Source organism: Leuresthes tenuis, unplaced genomic scaffold (genome assembly GCF_036924035.1).
Source record: "Leuresthes tenuis unplaced genomic scaffold, fLeuTen1.0.hap1 SCAF_5, whole genome shotgun sequence".
In the NCBI taxonomy this organism is placed as follows: Eukaryota; Metazoa; Chordata; class Actinopteri; order Atheriniformes; family Atherinopsidae; genus Leuresthes; species Leuresthes tenuis.
The window spans coordinates 11,717,073-11,737,273 of NW_027325359.1; the positions used below are offsets into that span (position 1 = coordinate 11,717,073).

General features: G+C 39.8%; 2 protein-coding genes across 7 annotated transcripts in view; one reads left to right on the top strand and one right to left on the bottom strand.

Moving 5' to 3' along the window:
* Positions 1 to 176: 176 nt before the first annotated feature.
* On the bottom strand, positions 177 to 4,749 carry svip (small VCP interacting protein). 3 transcript variants are annotated; one of them, XR_011915808.1, is made up of 5 exons: positions 4,251 to 4,743; positions 3,937 to 3,987; positions 2,594 to 2,707; positions 385 to 2,154; positions 177 to 349 (listed from the first exon to the last, which is right to left on the bottom strand). XR_011915808.1 is itself a non-coding variant. In XM_072386010.1 (5 exons), the coding sequence occupies exons 1-4, from the start codon at positions 4,311 to 4,313 to the stop codon at positions 2,626 to 2,628; spliced, it is 243 nt and encodes an 80-aa protein (XP_072242111.1). In that variant the 5' UTR covers positions 4,314 to 4,749; the 3' UTR covers positions 177 to 2,154; positions 2,594 to 2,625. The 3 variants fall into 3 exon arrangements, 2 of the variants coding, with proteins under 2 accessions (XP_072242111.1, XP_072242110.1); XM_072386010.1 differs by adding an exon at positions 3,077 to 3,123 and having other exon boundaries at positions 177 to 2,154; positions 4,251 to 4,749; XM_072386009.1 differs by having other exon boundaries at positions 177 to 2,154.
* Positions 4,750 to 13,047: 8,298 nt separating this feature from the next.
* Positions 13,048 to 20,201, top strand: part of ano3 (anoctamin 3) — a 34,719-nt gene continuing 27,565 nt past the window's right edge. For 3 of the 4 annotated variants that reach the window (XM_072385998.1, XM_072386000.1, XM_072385999.1), the window contains exon 1: positions 15,558 to 15,760. In XM_072385998.1, coding sequence (XP_072242099.1) covers positions 15,643 to 15,760 — 118 coding nt within the window. In that variant the 5' untranslated portion in view covers positions 15,558 to 15,642. Of the gene's footprint in view, positions 13,199 to 15,557; positions 15,761 to 20,201 lie in introns of those variants that run through there. The other variant, XM_072386001.1, reaches the window with a different exon arrangement.

The window sequence follows — 20,201 nt, forward strand, 5'->3', positions numbered from 1 at the left end:
GACTTGCAACATCCTCTTTGTGTCTGAGTATGATAAGTGCGACTGGTTTTCAGACCAAATTCCAAAACTTTAAAGAGAACCTTGCTTTGAAACGGAAGAACGTGTAAGTCTGCAGTCATTATCATCATTTATAGTAATAAAAGACTAGAATTCTTGAGGAGAAATCCACACTAAAGCAGCAGAAATGTGATTCATTTATTGTAGCAAATAACATTGGCCAGGTTTTGTCCTCTACAAAAAGGCAAGAGCACCAGAAGCATTAAAGGATCAAGAGAAGGCTGTAAGAAATGCATTCAGTTAAGCAAATCAAGGTAAATAATTCACCACATTTTCTACCAGTTCCTCCTTCCTTTAGTTTTTTTTCCTGTTTCCGCTGTAGCGGACAAGAATCTCCCAACATGGAGTAAAGAAAGCATATTTACTGTTTGACAAAGTAAGAACAGACAGCGGTGAAAAAACACGTCAAAGGAAAATATTTCATACCTCATTTAAATCAAGCAGCTTTAACTTTAGTCTTTTGCATTCAAATAAACAAACAAGTTGTGCATTTAAAAAAAAGCTCTGATAAAGACAGGCAGTGACTGTCAAACGCACAAAGATTAGAAGGGTGTGTGTATACACAGGCTTTTTTTTTTTTTTTTTTTTTACAAGCTGGAAAATGTTTGCGTTTTTCATATTAACCACTTAAAGAAAGAACAAAGACCATCTTGCATCGTCTTCCTCGTGAACAAGCGATTCCCATTGGTGGGAAGGCATGTGTGACAAGCAAAGCCAGTTAAGCAAAAGGCCACTTGTTACGTTCGCACTCGTCTTTCTGTTGCCAAAGAGTTGAGCCCCGAACAAAGTGGACGAGCGTTAACGGAAGCACACCGAGCGGCAAGTCACAAAAATGCAATGCGGCCGTTACCAGGGCGTAGAAATCCTTCATTATGAAAACCGACAGCGCAATAAAAACATCATACTGACTTCATGATTAAGTTCCTCCGTGTGACCTGATGTTATCTTATCAGTCGTCGAATAAAAACTACATGTTTGCTATCACATCCCTGACTTGTCCAAAGGTCCGTAATAACGCGTGTTAGTCTGAAACAACTTCAGTCACTGAAGCAAAATCAGGTCGAGGAGAACAGCAACTTCTATCAACTTCAAGTGATCTTTTAGCCTCCTTCATATTTTCCTTCATTTATTCATTCTATGCTTTTACCGACTCTGATTTGACATCAGAATACAAACGCCTAAAGTTTGAAAGGTTTGAAGCCCCGACCCATAACATATATTTCAAGTTCTCATGCAACGGTGCCAGAAGATTTCTTTTTTTGTCTTCTTTAAAATCAAAAAACAACTTACATATCATAAATATTTCATTTTGAGTATAAGTTTTCACGGTGTATGTTCTGCCTTGATTTGTCACAATATTTTTTTTTAATGAAAACTACATTCCTCAATGCTTTCAAAGACATCAGGCTCACTGTGACCCACCCTCTCCAACACTGAGGGAGCGTCACTGCCTGCCTGTTCCAACCACCACAAATACCTACAGGCCATAAAAGATGGGCAATCGCCTCCAGATTAGAAGCCAGTGAGCAATCGGTTTAATTTGTTACCTGTTCCTCTAATCTGATCTAATAGCTAGCTTTGAGTCTTCTTCAATAGAACACGATGACTATTCTTCAAAATGGTCTGATATAGATGATAAAACCACTTTAGAGCTGGGGCGATGTGACAGTTGCTTTATCAAAGATAGGTGGTCCTCTTAGTGCCTTATCAGAGGACTCTTCAATGTGTGAAAGGGATGTGGACTGAGCCACCCATCCTGCTCATGCAAGCTGTGCATAGTGTAACTAACAACATATAGTCTCAAAACCAAGATATAATTAGTGAAATTCAAAGCTTCAAAATGTTAGATAGCATCATGGTGACCATCTATGTGACAAACGCTGGTTGCTTCGTCAACTTTGAGAAATTCAGATTTTTATCTACTAAAAACAAACCAGGGGCAGTAATCATGGAACAAAGTTGTTTTTCCATGACCTCTTTTCTTCCTTCTTCCTTCCATATTTACCCAGCCCAGAAAAACACTTAAAAACTCTTGAAAATACTTTTCAAATCTCCTTTGGAACTTCAAATCTTGCAGGATTTTCAGCCCACCTGCCACTGCAGAAGAAGAAAGAGAGAAGAATGGGGACAAAAATCACAACCATGTTCTGTATTTAGGAGCTTGACACACAGCTATCACCACCCGAGACCAAAGTTTTCAGTGATTATCGCTTTGTGTGAATATACATTTGCAGCTCATGTCATCTTTCACTGGGTATAAAGAACGTTACAGTTTGAGACAGCAGTAATCATAAGTAAAAATCACTCATACTTATGTAAATGCTATCACATTTGAGTCAACAAATCTGTCCTAATTGTGAAAGTCATCCAGCTTTAATGAGAGAAAGAGCTTCACTTTAACATAAAGGTCACCATTTCTTTTTAAATTGAATGTTCTGAAACACAGAGCACAGACAAGAAAAAAAAAAAAGCTAAACATACAGTTTGACAGTCCTGCTTACTTATATGTTACAGATTTAGAATAACAGAAACTAACCTTCAACCCGCCGCCGCCGGACACAGAGGTGCTCATCGCCTGTACCTCAATCTCTTCTTGTTTTTTCCTTTTCCTTTCAACTGCTTCTGGATTTTTAACACCCCTGTATGCTGTCTGGAAGTCAGAAAGCGAAAGGATTAAGCACCGGGTTTTAACATTCAGGGATTTACGACTTGTTTGTGAGATGAAAAAGTCCATGGACAGGCATGCGTGCGTTTTACAAGAGCAGTTTTGATTAATTGCTATCTAACAAATGTTCAATGTCACAACTGGCAGCAACAACTTTCAACAGTGCTGTGCTGCTTACTGCAACATGACCTGTGGGTTAAGGCTTGGTGCTTTCAGCAGGGTAAGTGTGAATTATAAGGGTGTCAGGAGACGGAAACCAATAATAACAACAGTGACTTTAAGCAGAAAGTTGTGGTGGTCGAGGCTTCAGCCAGTCCAAGAGGTGGTATTTCACTTGAATCCGTGTCTGCTTACCTTGATACAACTTTAGCACGGCTCTTATGGGTTTGCACGTGGCTTTTCTGCACAATAAAAAATTACTCACCATACTGTAAGGCATCCTAAAAACGCAATTCTAAAATATTTACCCTCAGGCAGGAGAAAGCTAGGTACACATGATACAACCACATTTCAATTAGGTTTTTTTTTTGTAAAGATTTGAACATCTATTTGTTGGTGAGGACTTTAAAGGGCATCTGTTTCCACAGCAATGTTGTTGCATCATGTTGTGGCTCCAGTGCGCTCTACCCAGGTGTCATTCTGGAGTATTTCCAATCACGAGAGCCGTATTGAAACATGTAAATTCCTGATGCTTTGTATATCTGTGACAGGACAGCTACAGACAATGTATGAGCCGGAAAAAAGACAACAGCTTTAAAAGAACAAGCTAAAAAACAACACACAAAACTTGGCATTCACCGTAGCCCGGTCGACTTCTACAACACCACAGATTACAGCCTACAAAAGTGACGACTTCCCATTAAGTTTGCGTTAGACAACAGTTATGTTTATACCTGTGGTTACTGGGGAGAGGGCACAGGAAATAAATGGAAGGTGGTGGCTGTGACCTCTCGTGTGTGTGTGTGTGTGTGTGTGTCCGTCAAACATTATTTTTCATTTGCCATCCATCCTTTGACATATCTGGGTTTGGCTTATAAACACAATGTTCTCCACACATCACTGCCTTCACACCTGGTATGATGCCAGGACAAGATGGCTTCTAGTTTTTAAAACGTTACGTTAAATCGTCATTTGGGAAGAGTATTAACACAGTCCTATCAGTGTTTTTAAGCACCTGACAAGGACGGCAAGACACAACTTAAGTCATAACCTACCTCTTTCTGTCTCTTCTCGGCGGCTTCGGCCAGTTGTCGTCTCCTTGTTTCCTGTGTAGAAAACAGAAAAGTTCTGAGCTAAAACTGTGAGCAGACTGTCTTCACTCTGCTGACCATGTTGGGCATGGAGCGCTGAAACTGAACGCCTCCTAAAAAAAAAAGTAGGGCCTATGGGTGTCCCAGGGATAATTAATCAGATCTTTTTTGGTTTTGTTTCTCGCTATCAGTTCTGACTTCATATTGGAAAACAACTAAGGTTGTTCCGGTTGATACAGTGAGACAGCGAGAATAAAAGTTGGAGTAAATTAACTTACCGGATCTGGAGTTACAACAACCTCGTCCGCCGCTCCTCCAAGGCACGGTAAGCACATCCCCATTCTGGAGTTATTATCCCAGGTAGTAAAAAGGCAACGTAGAAAATGAGTTGTCAGAGTGTCCGTTTAACTCGACTAGCTATCTAACAAGCTGGTTTGGCGTTTTCTAATCGCTTGGGTGGCAGATAAGGCATAAGAGGCGGCAGCTCCTACTCCCACCGACTGCCGTTCGATCATCGGGCATAACGTTACCGTTAGCTAATAACGGCTCCAGTTAGCCATTTCAACGGTAACATTCCAGCTAACGGCTACTTACGCTGCAACTACAAGCCAAGCTACTTCTACAAGCCGCATAATAAATTATTTCTTCTCACACCTGTAGTTTAATCGCCGCTGCATTTGGGGAAAAAAACAGGTGATTGAGATTCAGTCAAATACTTTACTCTCTACGTTTGTCTTCTTTTAGGTTCAATGGCAGATTGAAAACCAGCTCATCGGTGCGTTGCCGCCACCTACTGGACTGTGGAGCAAACTTGTCTCTCGGACACTTACAGTGAGCGCTTCGCTCGCAGTTTTCTTTGAAAGACCTGCGTACCAAAAGCTATGGTTTGCCTTCCACGGTGGCTGAAAAAGATGACCTTTCGCTGCATTTGTCACAAGGTGAAAAGAAAAAAAAGAAAATAGGTTACAGCCAGTAACTGGGCGAAGGAAATAAATCTTTCACAAGGTAAAACAAGAAGTTTACTAACTTCACATATAACAGGACCTGCACAGAGGCAAGAACACAGGAAAACTAAGAACTAAGCAAGACCAGCAGAATTTCAAAGTCTAACCTAAAAAAAAATTAAATAAAAACAAAGATCATGACAATAAATCATTTGTTACATTTAAGCAAAACACTTTCAACAGATTTTTCTTGGCAGTGTGAGATAATTTCCCAGGAGGATGTTTGCCAGTTTTCTCACAGATTAAGACGATTAAGATTGAGAAGTTATGATGCTGCCTTCCCTTTTGTTCGATCCCACCTTCCTCCCATCACCAACATGTCTTTCCTCCAGCTCCTAAAAGATCCCAAGGCTTCTGCTACATGTGTTCGGATTAATCTTCAAGCTTCAGATTTGCTCAGTGAGTCGTGTGGGTCAAGTGTCGGTTTGTCATATTCTTACCACGTATGCTATCATGTTGCCAAATGTTTCCCAAATCAGTGAAGGCAACAAAGATACGCTATAACTATATTAAAGCTGTTGTACAAGAACTGCAATATGGAAAAGCACCAACATCTCCGCCTTAGGTGTAGATAAACTCATACAACATCACCTAATTTTCCTGCCACCCTTAAACATGATCAATATGCCATGTTATATTTTGATTCTCCTATATTTTCTCTTTATAAGTAAGAGTTTATTTGTAAGAGTTTGCCGCTTTGTTTTCCAGAAAAGCTGTTTCACAAATTTGACCCATGTTCAGGACTTATGTGGGAGATGCCCCAAGTGTGAAAGGGCATATTATTAAGTTTATTCTCCTAACGTTTCCTCTCTGTCCCTCAGAGTCACGTGCCTCACACGGCTGCCTCTCGAGTGGTGACTCCTGGGCAGAGATTGTCGCTGCCCGGGACTGGGACCCATTTTAATTCTACTGGTTTGTCGCTGAAAATGAACTGAGTACAGGTGGAGGCTGCCTCCTACTGTATGTGGGGAAACAAGCCCATAATGCCAGAGGAAACAGTTACATGTGCTGCTGGGCTGAAATGCAAAAATGGATGTATATCCACAAATGAAATGAGGTGCTTGAGCCAAAATAAAACATTGCATGATTTGGGTTTACACGAGATGAAATGTGCGATGAAATAAAAGTGTAAGTAAATATAGGATATATATAATTTCCATATATTATAATATTAAATTTTTTGGCAACAGCTGGAGTAGATAGGAGGCCCAGTTTTTGAAGACTAACATATTTTTCACTGGGTATCGTAAAGTTTTATGTTTGCACAAAACAATTGTTGCTAACATCTCAGAGATTTCCAGAAGCTCGCCAGCACATAAGAAAAATTTATTTCAACATAAAACAAACTATGGGGAAGTTTATGCCAATAACCCATCATGTGTTAGTTCCCACTGACCTCTTTTGAATAGAGGCTTCCATTGCTGAGATTATGGGATGTTTCACTGAGAAAGGAGAACCCAACGAGTCACTGGTTGTATGGGGATTTTCTACCCTTTTTTTGGGGATAACACTCTGTACTCTGGGGCGATCTGAGAGAAAAACTGTAAGGCCTGTTGCAATGACAGTCACATTGGTTAAAAGAGGACATAAATGTCTATGGTTTGATATATAAACCTCTAAAGTAGAGAGGAAATTGTGAGCATGAAGGAAGTTTTAAACAAAAGTTCTCAGAATAGATTTCACAGTCAAGATTTAGTAAATGGACTGTACTTATAATAAGAAGGCTAATAATGCTTTTCTAGCCCACTTTACCACTCAAACAGCTTTTACACCACAAGCCACAGTCACCCATTCACACACACATGCACACGTCTTATTCTAATACAGTTTTACAGGCTACACAGGGCTTTTTCCTCTCTCACACACATTCAGACGCCGATGAAGGCATCAGTAGGCATGGGGTTCAGTGTCTTGCCCAAGGACATTTCAACCTTCACTTAGACTGCACAACTGGCAGCATTTCACTCCATCCTAGATATTCCTTTAAGGAAAAAAAAAACCTCTCACAAATACCATGAAATATGAATGAAGTACCACTTCAGTCAGCAAAAATCTAACCTGCCGTGACCCCTTTAAACTTTGAAAGACTTTCCTTTCTTTCTTTCGTTTCATTGCCAGCTGACACCAAATTCAAATTAGGCCAATATTTTTCAGAAAACAATTCCATTTCTCCGTTTGTGCACAAGTGTGTCATTCCTCATGCCTGTGTTCAAAACAAAACAGAAGAGCCACAGCTAAGAGTCAAAACAACATGACTCACCAACACTCAGTTTAATCACTGATGAAACTGGAACTGGGTTGTTTCTTTCTTAGGGCTGTACAGTGGTGTGATGGTTAGCACACAGCATGGAGGTTGTATCCTGGCTGGAGCCTTTCTGTGTTGAGGTTGCATGTTCTCCCCGTGCATGTGTAGGTTCTCTATGGGTCCTCTGGCTGTCCTCACTGTCTATAAAACATGCATGTGAGGTTAATTGGTGATTCCAAATTGACCGTAGGAGTAACTGTCAATAGTTGTTTGTGCTGTCTCTGTGTGGCCCTGTAATTGACTGGCAACCTGATGGCAGCTGGAATAGGCTACAGCCCTGAATTGGATTAAGTGGGTTTAGAAGATGGATGGATGGTTTCTGCTTTTATGTATACCTGAGCTAAAGGCCTCAAATGGAGATTGCATTTTCTCTCTTGCTTTGGCAGTTTCCCAGTGGTTTGTATGGGGTATTTTTTTGCAGCTTCTTTTTTTTTTTTTTTTGGCAAAGTTCGTAAACACTGTGAAATGAATTGCTGCCAAAACAAGAAAGCACAGATCAAACCGCACATTTGAATGTATTTTTTATGGGCTTTTTCACCACTGCATACTACGGCACATATAGAAACAATAAGAGGAATGACAAGCCTACAGAATAGTAATATGTGTTCGAAACACCTAATTAATAAAGATTACAATACCCACATTTCTGTAGCGATGACAGTGGAAACAGTCAGTCCTACCTTTCAGAGAGCGCAGACTATCTTCCCTTGTTATTTGTTGTCTGTAATATGAACCAGGGAGAAACCCCTGTGTGAGGAAAATGATGCTCTATACAGCAGCAGGTCCATCCAATCAATACTCTACCATTAATAGTCTGAGAGTTTAACGTTGTGTCCCTCTTTGCCTATCAACATTTCAAACTCCGCCTGTTCACCTTCCCTTCAGTATCTGGGCTATTCCATTGCTCGAACTGCTCACTGTGGGAATTCTGGACAAGTTATCATCCAAATTTGATGGGAGACTGAGGGTGTGAGCTCATACAATGGAGATTACAGTGTCACAGCGTGATGGCACCTCCTCAGGTAGGTTTAAAATGCCTTTGAAAGAGGCAAACTCAATTTAAAGTTGTGTCTTGAATGAAAGCAAAATTGCAGCGTGCTGAAAATAAGCTACAGTAAAACAAACTGATTAGTAACTACAGCACACATTATTTGACTTTTTAAGAATCTAATTATGATAAATTTTTTTAACCTTAATTATCAAGGGTTCAGTTTGTTTAAGCTGTTCTTTTGTAACGTATTGCAGAATATTCAGCTTAAATGTTTTCCCACTGACTTCTTCTATGAATCATTGTTCACTAATTATATACTCACTTATATATATACCACATCCTATGGTTGATTTATAACAGTTTCAATGTTCAGTCAGTTGGAATAAAAACATTTGTAAAATAACATAATACGTGCGGAACTGATGAGTGCAGACAGCTTCAATTGTGCACGAAGCATATTGTTAATCTACTTGATGAAAACTGATCCATTGAGCTTAATTTATTTATGAAGTGTGATACTAACTGGACATGCAAGTTAGTGAAGCTTCTGTGAGTAGCACACAGTGGTGCTTCTTTCATGTCATTTTCATGTAAATGGAGACTACATTGAACATTGAATATAATTATAATTACAGGGGGTTCTTCGTGTTCATTTTATCACCAAAATTGTGTTACAGAACTCAGAAACAGTCATTTTAATCCTGTAATGTCACATAAAAACTTGTCGAGAGGAAGGCAAGACTGTTTACTGGGGAAATCCAGCAATCAAGTTCTGCATGACTCATTACAGTGAACTTTATAATGCACTAATGGTCTGCTCCAAATCATCACTGCCACCAAGGCAAGTGAGTTGGTCCCTTTTGTTATTTCCTGGTCGACTGGAAGTATTTTCATCCATAATGTTCCGTTGTTTGAATATTTGTCCCCGTGTGGATACAGATTTGTCCCCGAATCTGCATCAGTCTGCCTGAAGTTACTGTATTCTTTTTTAATCATTTTAAAAGTTTTGAGTGCTGTTTTAAAACCACAATCAATGAAACAGTGTTTGCAAGCTGACATTTTGGCTTCTTTATGCATGCTGCCTTCCTCTGACTAAGCCCAGTGTCTTACCTGCACAACACTAAAGTAGAGTTGGAGAAACAGTCCTGTTATCTGTTATCTGTGCTGACTAATGTAAGCTGAAACAGTCAAAGCATCAAAGCATAAGTCAAAGCTTACATTACTTAAAGCACTCAGAGTACCTTTTATGTAATGGAATTACTGCAGTGTAAACACCCTCTTTGTATCCCTCTTTGCTTACATGTATTATCTCTAATAAGCACTCTTATTACTGTTATTTAATTAACGGCTACAGATCTGCACTTCGCCGCACTCCAACTGAATTCCATTCATATTGTCAGCAGCCAACACTGTGGATTTTGTATGTGTGTTTATCTTAGTGTGGAATACTCTAAACTTATTCAAGTTTCAATATGTATTTGAAGAGTTTTGTTGCAGATTATTATCATTATTATTGCTTGCTAATGCTTGAGGGGGAGGACCCTATTTTTGACCCAGGAGTTTGAAATGAATGTTTTAAAAAATCAATGTGACAGGAAGTTCACACAGGAGGTACCTGCTCATCAATCGATCTGCCTAATGTCTCAGTAGTTTTCATATCACCAAGACAGTATATTATTGCACTTAGACTGCACAACTTTAATGGACACATTTACGTTAAGTGTTTCTTCTGACCAGTCATCTGGAGCACAAAGAAGTGTCTTTAAGAATGTCTACATCTGTAATTGATCTCTTTACATTTTGAAAATTCCAGGAAGTTTCAGTAACTCACTGCACACACAATGCTGGCAACAAAGTGTGCTTCTCCTGTGGCGTCCGTCAAGAAGAGATGCTGAGGGGAGGTGTTGTTGTTGAACCAGTGGTGTGTGTGTGTGTGTGGTGGGGGGTGGGGGGTCATTTAGGTGATGAAACTGAGTGTTGGTGAGTCATGTTGTTTTGACTCTGAGCTGTGGCTGTTCTGTTTTGTTTTTATAGAGGTGAACACAGGAATGAGGAAAGACACACTCGTGCACAAACGGAGAAATGGAATTGTTTTCTGAAAATTATTGGCCTAATTTGAATTTGGTGGCAGCTGGCAATGATATAACTGCACTGACTAAAAGCATTTCCGAGTGCAGAATTACAAACAAGTTGGGTATCTGTGTACCTAATGTTTAAGGAAAAGAAAACCCGTCAGAGAATCTGGAGATATATATGTAAGCAAGAGACAAGGCTACCAACTAATCATTAATCAGCAATTATCCCCAGGCAGTGCTGCATTGAAAACGGACACAATTCTGCAGTGTAAATCACTGAATGAACACTGGAAAATCATTGTCAGTGAATACAATACATCACCCAAACATCACAACCCTCTCCATCCCCGATCTCTTTTAAGACCCACTACAAGTTTTTGTATTCTGGCTTATTTTTTGGTCATTCGTTTAGCCTCTGTTCCGTGTTTTTGGCTCAGTTCTGGTATTTTCTTTTGACTTTATTCTTGGTGTTTTCTGTTTGAATCCTGGTTAGTTTGTGGCTTTTGCTTACCAAGTCCTTAGTCCAGTGTCCTCATGTCTCTGTTCCGTATTATTTTTTTCTGGTCACTTTCAGTCCTTGGTTAAATTATGTTCCCCACTCTTGTCATTACCCCCAGATGTCCGCGGTTGTCTTGGTGTTGTCCTGAGGTCTCCATGCACACCTGTTTCCTGTAAATCACTCACCTGTTATCACGCCACTCATCAACCCTCCAAGAATTTAAAGCTCTCAGTCATTTCCCACTTTATCATGTTGGGTCACGACAATAAAGGTTTCATCCTGCAGACTAAAGAGCAGAAAGGACCATTCTGCTTGTTATCAGAGCAAAGTTCTAAAGCTGGCATCCATGACGACATGAAGACACGTTAGCGCACACATCATGGCTAGCTCTCACTATCTATGAAGGCACCATTAATACTGTTTATGTTTATGTATTTAGCAGACGCTTTTATCCAAAGCGACTTACAAATGAAGATATAACAGCTATATAAAAAGCTAACAATAAACTACATAGAAGGAACCCACTAGTCCGACTCTGTCAGAGGTGACAGAGTAGAGATAGGGTGCAGGCATCGAAGGAAGTGCAGAAAGATAAAGTGCAAAGATAGAGGGGTTAGCTAAGTACAAGGTAAGTGCTAGGATAGGAGATGCTCTCTGAAGAGCTGGGTTTTCAAGAGTTTCTTGAAGATAGACAGGACATCTCCCTGTTCTGGTACAATATACTGAACAATATACACAGATTTATGGGCAAAATATGCTGTTTCAAAGGCCTGACTTATTTCAGCAAGACAATGTAAGATCAGTTCCAGGACGGTAACCTCAGCATTTACACTTAGTTCTAGTTATTTCCATCACCATCTTTTTGTCTCCATGGTCAAAGGAGCGAACATGTAGCATTAAACGCTATATTGACCATTTCCTTTATATGGAAACAAGTTCAAGAAGACATTAAAAGAAAGAAGAATAGCAGGGAAGTACTCAACATGCACATTTGTTTAAAATGCTAATGGAATAGAACATTTAGTTCTTATTTTCACTTTGGCTAAAATAGTCAAAAATGAAAAAAAAAAAACGCTTCCCAGCAAAGTCATATTTCGTGCTATCAGTTGTCTTATGTGTGTATGTGTTAGTTTAACTGTTAGACAGTTATTTTTGGAAACTGAGACTTCAATGTCTCCCATTAGTGCAAATGAACAGAAGGCAAAAGGGTGTTTTAAAGTTGTGTTAAAAATGTATAAGTGAAGTAATGTGAGAGGGAGCTGAGAGCTGGACTAACATAGTCAGTGTCACGATTTATGTTTTGAAATATGTGTTGTCTCATCATTTCCTGTTTTATTTTGAAATATTAACTTCCCTCTCGTTTCAGGTACCTTGCTCTTCCTCCTGTGTCAAGTGTCTGATTGTCTTCCCTGATTCCCAAAGTGTTCCCACCTGTTCCCCATGGCTCCTCATGTATTCAAATAGTCTGCGTCTCTCTTGTCTTGTGCCAGTGTGTCGCAACAATCTGTTGAGGGTTTGTCATTCTAGCCATTCCAAGTATCCCAAAGTCGTGATTTCCTTGAACCTGAAGTTGAGATTAACCTCCTTTAGAGCTATCTTCAGTTGTAATTTATTCCATAGCTTCAGTTTAGTTCACGGTAAGTTCCATAGCCTGTTTTTGTGATTTTGATTTCATTAATGTTTCATAGAACCTCCAATAGTGCAGTGTTGCATTTTTTAAATTATTATAATTATTTCATAGAGGCTCCATTAGGAGAGGATTTTTGTTTGTTTCGCCTTGTTAGAAGACTGCACTAAATTTAAAGATAATCTTTTATAGTTTTTTTCGTTTTCCTCCTGGAGTGGAGTTTTGGTTTCTGATCATTTTCATAGCTGCACCCTCCTCAAATATATTTATTGAGGAGAGTGTTTTAGGATTTTCACAGCCCCTTTGTTTTGCTCTGTCTGGATATCCTCAACTTGTTTATTCCCAAATAAACACTCTTACTCTGAAAACGACCCTACATCTGTGTCCTGAGGCCCTGACTGTCAGGTTCAGAAAGTCCAAATTTGAACATAAAAGACACATTTTCCCACTTGTGCCATATGCAAAGGAATAAAGATCTGAGCATAATTAAAGGTGCAAAGGCTTCAAAATGAAATCACTGATCAATATGTGTGTGTGTGTGTGTGTGTGTGTTTTAGTTGCAGGATCATGTTATCAGGACAACTATATGTACCTCCCCCTGCTGGAGAATCAGGCTTCCAGCTCCTCTGGAGCCGACAGGCAGGCGATCAGCCACTCAGTGTCCTGGAGCTCCTTGCTTGCCAGCAGTTCCTTTTCTGGAGGCCCAGAGACTGACCAGCACACCAGTGAGTTTGCCTGTGTGCTTACTTATATGGAGTTTGTAACTCTGCCATTGAGCATTACGTGTGGTTAAGAAATGATGACGAACAAGCAGACACTCGGACTGGAAAGTGTGAATAAAGACCATGGCTGAAGCATCATTTCCAGACATCAGCTATCCAAAAAATTTGAACATTTATTATCTTGTTATAACTTTTCAAGTACGAGGGTTCACTCCTTTGTTTCATATAACTCTATATGGTGTTAATTGTTCTCGACAGGTTTTTAATTTTTAAAGGAAACCATTTACATGATCCATCATTCAAGTTTTTTTAACGATAAGTTACTGAAATGATGGTACCTCAATGATGAAAGCAATTATTTGTTGTCCATTGGCATGTCATGTAAATGCTCCTTTGTGCTTTTGAACTAACAGCAGCAGCAGATCCCACGGCTGCTGAGCCTTACAGCACAACATCACCGGGGATTTAGTTGACTGCGTGGACATTGTAGGTCTTTATTATTCAGAACCATCTTTATGCAGCAAGTGATACGTCGAAGATTAATGAAGTGGGCTTTAATAATTTATCAATATGATTAAATGTGTCTAAGCTTGCTTGGAACCTTGTCTCTGACTATAACATTTTACATTGTAAGCAGCTCTTTGTGATGACTGCAAACTCATTTCTGACATCCAAATTCTTGCTCGACTTTTCACTCAAAGATGACATCAGTATCTGAATCTATTTAGATGTAATTCATGATTGAATACAATATCCCCATTCATCTAGGCTGAAATGAATAATGCAAAGCATCCATGTGGTTCCTGGTGCTGAATTCTTACAGCTCAGTTTGCTACCTTTTCCACAGGGTGGCAGTATGTTATTAGTGTAAAATCCCTTTGCAGCTCTGTTATTTGACCTACATCTTGAAACTAACAGCCAGGAGTGAAAAAGGTACCATTTTAGATGGGACTGTCTCCTGCTGTGGAAGACCCGCTTATTTATTCATTAGGTACCCCGTGGAATAAATGCGTTTGCTTGGTAGTTGACTGACATTTTAAAGGGGATGGCATGCACAGCCCTCGTGCCAGTCCTCAGTAAACATCAGAACAGTGGGAGGGTTTGAGGCGTGCTGTGCTGCAGGAAAGCAGATGGTATTTGCATCTATGACAGATGCCAGAGCACTCATCTGAATGCCCCTACAGACAGAGATTGATATACAAAAGTAGGGCCACAGATCAAATGGTAAACTGTGACCGAAGACTGAGAGGATCACTGTGGTTAACTTTCTGCTCTGTTGTGTGATTGGTAGTGAAAAAAAGAGAACAGTGAGATGAAACACTGTGACATTTCTGCTGGGTTAACACAGTGCAATCATTTATTTTTCTTTCTAAATTGCTTGTGTGTTTGATATTGCATCCTTTAACATCCTTTTTACATTTTATGGACAGTGTGTCTCATGTAAAAGCTACAAAGTGTCAAAAGCTGCTGTAAAATGTTCAGGTAATAGCAGGTGATAGATTTAACAACATCAATAAACTAATGAAAGAACCATACATTCCAAACAAGCCAGCAAACCAAAACAAGGTTCCAAATCCATGTAGTGAAGCTAAACTTAATGTGTTATTCATTCTGTGTTCGACTGCCTTAAATTAAAAACATGCGAGGCACTTCTACATTTTCAACCAGCCCGACTAATAAGTCTACCAGTTTTGATATCAGGTAACCAAACTATGCTGCAGCCTTTTAAACTCCCTGCTCAGCCTCCGTTTTCATGACTGGCACTCTATTGACTGTCAGACCAGGGATCCCCTGCCTCTCTAGCAGCAGTGTGTCAGCAGCTGGGCTGGAAGCCCTGGAGAATGAGTTCTGATATTGATTGTTGGAAGTTTTTCTTCACAAACCCACATTGTTCATTTCCTGTTTAAGCAGATGGTTCCTGCCTCTTATGGTCCACAATTACATTATTGGCCTTTTTGTTTGTCATTTGCTAATGAGGATTTTATTCAATTGTATTAATTTAGTAGTTGTGTGGCTGCTATTTACACGCTTATGAATATGAGCTCTCAACGCTTTAGATAGAAGTAAACATCGTTTTATATTTTTGCCCAGTTTTTATTTTAATAATTTTTTATGCATTGTATTTGATTTAGAACAAAGACTCCACTGTCCAGCAGCGTACACTCGGCATTCAACTCGGCGATGATTGACGATCCAATCACTTGTCCTTGTCGGTCCATTTGAGATGCGCTTCTCTGGTCATTTTCCGCAGCTTATCTGGAGTCAGTAAATCTGGACGGAGGACGACTGGTCCATCTCCGGACTGAATGGTGGCAGGGGGGGGGGGGGGGGGGGGGGGGTGCTTGCAGAGCTGAGACAGGTGTTGCTGGGGGTTTGCGCATCCTTGTGAGATCGTCCGGCAGAATGGGAGCCGAGTTAACACCGACGCCAGCCCACCGTAGTTTCCAATGTATTCTACTATTTTGCTTTTCGAAACGCAGCATTTGATTCATTACGCTGGAGATCAACTGAACGCCGCCATGGTGCACCACTCGGGCTCAATCCAGTCCTTCAAGCAGCAGAAAGGTTGGTCACTTCTACTAACATTTCGTGTCCCACAGGGTTCATTCTGAGCCGACTTTTCTTTACACGTAAAATAGTTTGCATGAGAAAAGGGACTCGGAGGTTCTGGTCTGTGTAGGCTACTTGTTGTGAGTCTGACGCAGGGATGGAGCCTGTCTCTAAACCCTGTGTCTTTTCAATCATGTTTCATTACTTTATGTTGCGCTGACTATGTTTATCAAGCCATTGCTGTTTAAAATCCTGTCAAAGATTATATAAAGCTGTGTCGTTGTTTTTTTTTTGTTTGCTTTTTTTTGATTGAATAAGAATAATTTTGAAATGCCACAAGCAATTTAAACCAAGCAATGGTAAAGCGGAGGGCTTGTTTTCCACAATGCATTTCTCCACATTTTAAGCAATGTGGTTTCTGAAACAATTGTTTGCTTAGAGTTTAAACTTGCGGTGAATTAAACTGAGCCAATATTAGTGCACTTTTGAATGAGCTCCAAACAGTAATATCATGCTGGCCTTCTGCTTTCAGGTGAGATTCAAAAGGTTCAGGCTCCGGTGCCTGAGGAGCAGTTTGAGCTGAAAGTAAAGTCCCTCCCCTGTTTCTAGGTGTCTGCAACCTGTCAAGAAAAGGCATTTGAGATTTTGACCCGAATTGAAAAATAATTTGACATCTCATCCGATGGAGAATACACTTCCACTCAGCCAGTTACTGAAAAAGCAATAAGAGACATTAGACTCCTCATTATGTTGCAGTGCAGTTGGTTTATTTTTTTCATTTTAGACTTGCAATAATTTCACACATAACATGTAGCAAACTGTGCTGTTTGTGGTCTCTGCACACTGGTGTACATTTCATTCAGTTTGTAAGTAAATCCCAAGTTTCTCCAGTGCAGCTCCATTACACTGTTGGGCTTGTATTGATTTTTTGAACAATGAATAAGGTGCCTTAGAGAGAGTTATTTCTACTTTTGTCCTTTGCATTCCTTGCTGACAAATTTTTGGCAACATGTGAGAATAGCTTAATGTTTATCATGTCGACTTAAGCTCCTAAATAGAGAGCATTAATGTACCTGGCTGAGGTATATGAAGGGTGTGTCGTATGGTCTCACATGAGAGGTTGCTGAGATGAGCCCCTCGTGACTGAGTCTGCTGATGGTGTGAGCAGCTCTCCTTTGGCTACGGAAACAAATACGTACAAAATGTGTGTTTTTCTTCAAGCTTTAGTCTTGGAATTACGTTTTGAATTCTGGTCTATCTTATGAATTGTGTTACTTTTAGGAATTATTCATTTCCGTGTCCACACTACAGAGAAATACTCCCATCAGGAAACACTGCAGGAGATGATATCAGCTTTATGTGAAAATCTGGCAACAGCCCAGAGGGAACACTCAGTATTTTTTAGTGGCTGCTAAGTGCACCATTAAAATGAAAGTGAAAGGGGTGAATTATGGTAAAAGAATCAGCTAAAGCAAAATTCTGAAATTATTAGCACTTTGTCAAACACAGTCGGGGATCACCACATGAGTGTCAGCAGGCTGAGTTTGAAAGCTGACTCAAGTTATGTGTTGTTTTTTTCAGGGGAAAATGCTTTTAAACCGCTGATCCAATTTGGAAAAATCTTTAAAATGATTCCACGATCACCTGGGAGCCAATAGAATTTAGTTAGTCAGAGAGGAAAATCTCCCTCCCCTGTCTCCATTTTTCTTTCCGAGGGCTGAGCTGAAAGGAGGTCTTTGGTTACTAATAGTGCTGCCGATATATATAAACATAGAGGATTATTGTGTATTTGTCCTTGCTTCCTTCTTGAAAAAAAAAAGGTTTTGGGGGCTTTTTGAGTTTGACATATTTCATTATATTTCATCGTCGTCTTAAAATACTTAAAATAATAAATGTTTTTACTTCTTATCAGTCTTGACACAACCCTCTGCAGTAACAAAAACCCAAGCTATTTTTGGAGTGTTTTCTAAACGTCTTAGACATAAAACATCCCTTTCACGTCAGCACAAGTTACCTGTTCCCTTCACTTACTACATGTTTGAAGTGCCTCTGACTACAATGACAGCATCAAGTCTTCTGAGTACATGTTTCCTTTGGAAAATTCTCCCATTCATCTTTGCAGAAATGTTCAAATCCAACCAGATGAAACCGACAATGTCAGTTCACCTCCATTTTCAGCTCTCTACAGAAATGTTTAGCTGATTTCTGCTCCAGATGTGGGATTGGTCACTCTTAACACTTTCACTGAGTTTTCCTGAGGCCACTTCTGAGTTTTCTTGGTTCATTCAAGGTGTTTTGCTGAAATTTACCACACTGTGAGATCCTGAGCACTCAGGAAAAGTTTAAATTTTTTTCTGACTTTCTCTCCCGTTTCCTATCTCTTAAAAAGAAGAAATCCTTACAGAATGATGACGCCATCACCGTGTTTGACGATAACAACTAGGGGTAGTTTTGATGAGGTGACGCTCGGTGCCTTGTGTCCCCCGTGGTGTCCAAATATTTCAGTCTTTGTTTCATCAGACCAGAAGTTTTAGCTTCTTTTGTTCTGAGAGTTGTTTAAGTGGCTTTCATCAAATAGAGAATGGGCTGTTGTATGCCTTTTAGTGAAGAAGGGCTCATGTCTGGCCTCTTGAACATAAAGGTTTGATTTGTTGAGGACTGCAGTGATTTTTGTCTTTCTGTAAGGTTTTCTCTTCTCCACATGGGACCTTGTTGATCATACATCAGACCAAGCGCTTTGTACCTGATTCCTTAGTCTTAATGGGCAGACAGATGTAGAAAGTTGAAATTTTGAACATTTTACCTTTCCTCAGATTGGTGCCTTAACACTGTTGTGTCTTTCAGATCTTTGGACAGTTTTTTTTTTCCAACATCGAAGCCATTATTCCTCTCCCTCCCACACACAGCTAAATAGACAGAGCATGTGCCATCTCAATTATGTCAAACAAATTTGATAAGAAACCAGGTGTCCTCCACCCAAGTTGTTGAGGATCACTCACACTATAACTCATTTGGGGGCGTCATTTATTGCTTTTGGAGCGATGAGGAAAAATATGAATTTTAATCTGTTTTAAGATGAGTCTGTGACGCTGCAACATGTGGAGGAAGTGGAAAACAAAAAGGGTCTGAAACTTTTGAGCACGCACTTCACATCAGTCAGTTGACAGAAACATGAAAGGATTGCTACAATGAAAATTACTCTGCGTAGTCTGATAAAGCTCCCTAGGATTAGAGGGAACGTCGGTTGTTCTTTGGTGGACTGTTCATGAACTCCTGTTCAACGGCATGTTTGATAAACGGTGGACAGCTCCTGAATGACTCAGATTGTTGTGTCAGAATGCAATTTTTTGTACAATAAATGTTTATTGAGTGCGTGTGTTTGTGTGTGTAAACCTTTGCTTGCACATCTGACTGAGGCCACCTGTCTTATGCAAGCAGGCAGATGATCTCATAGATACAGACATTAATTTCAGGACATATTTTGGGGAAGCACATGCGCAGCATCATCTGTTTATTACAGCATGGAAACACAACACTTTTTTAAATCAGGCAGGAAACAGTTGTATGTAAGACAAATTATGATGTGGCAAAGATTTTAAGAACTGATAAATCAAAGAGCCTTTTTTTTTTTTAACTGTGTGTGTGTGTGTGTCGAGCTAACTGCTTTTGGACTTTCACAGTCTTTAAATAGTCAGTGGTGACTTTGTTGCTAGGCTATAAGAACAGTACGGGCAGCAGTTCTGCAGTAGCCCAAACAGACTTAATCATGTCTCCAAAAATGTGCAGATTTTGTCCACTTATTGGCATTTGGAACTAAAATGCCAATAAATAAATTGTACGCATTGTGCCACGCATTGTGCCGCGCATTGTGTACACACCTAGGCTTTGCAGAAACTCCCGTGACACAAGCAATCAGGGGCAATGAAGAGAGTATGATGATCAAGGCAGGGGAGATTGAAAGAGAAAGAAGATGTTTAATCTCTTCAAATGATGCAACTCAGCGGTTGTGCCAGGATTGCATAATAGGGTCCTAAATCGTGGGTAAAAAGTGCCATCTGCTCTTAGATGTGCTCACGGTCAGGCTATCTGGCTCAGCAGCACGTGGTAGACAGTGGAGAACAGCAACAGCATGTGTACTGCTGATTATTGCCTATTGTTTGATCGTTGATATGATTATATTAAAGTAGTGCTCCTGTTGATTTGAGAACCAAATTACGCCCTCAGTGATTCACTATTGTATGAAACAAAACCCGAAAAGGTACAAGGGGGTAATAAGGTTTTCTTGCTTTGCATGTTGTAAAGTCTGTTTTTAGGTTTCATGTTTTATTCAAAACCTAGTTACCAATTCATTAACCATCCTTAATTATCAACACTTTCCGTCGTCATTATCTAAGACTATAAACCAATAACCTCTTTAGGAAACTCAGTGAAATAAATCACGTTGTAATTGTTTTTC

Bases quoted from the DNA above. Each gene is read 5' to 3' on its own strand.
- svip (XM_072386010.1), bottom strand. From the start codon at position 4,313: ATGGGGATGTGCTTACCGTGCCTTGGAGGAGCGGCGGACGAGGTTGTT. The intron at 3,988-4,250 runs GTAAGTTAATTT...TTTTCTACACAG, and splicing joins TTGTTGTAACTCCAGATCCG to GAAACAAGGAGACGACAACT. The intron at 3,124-3,936 runs GTAGGTTATGAC...TTTATTGTGCAG, and splicing joins CCGAGAAGAGACAGAAAGAG to AAAAGCCACGTGCAAACCCA.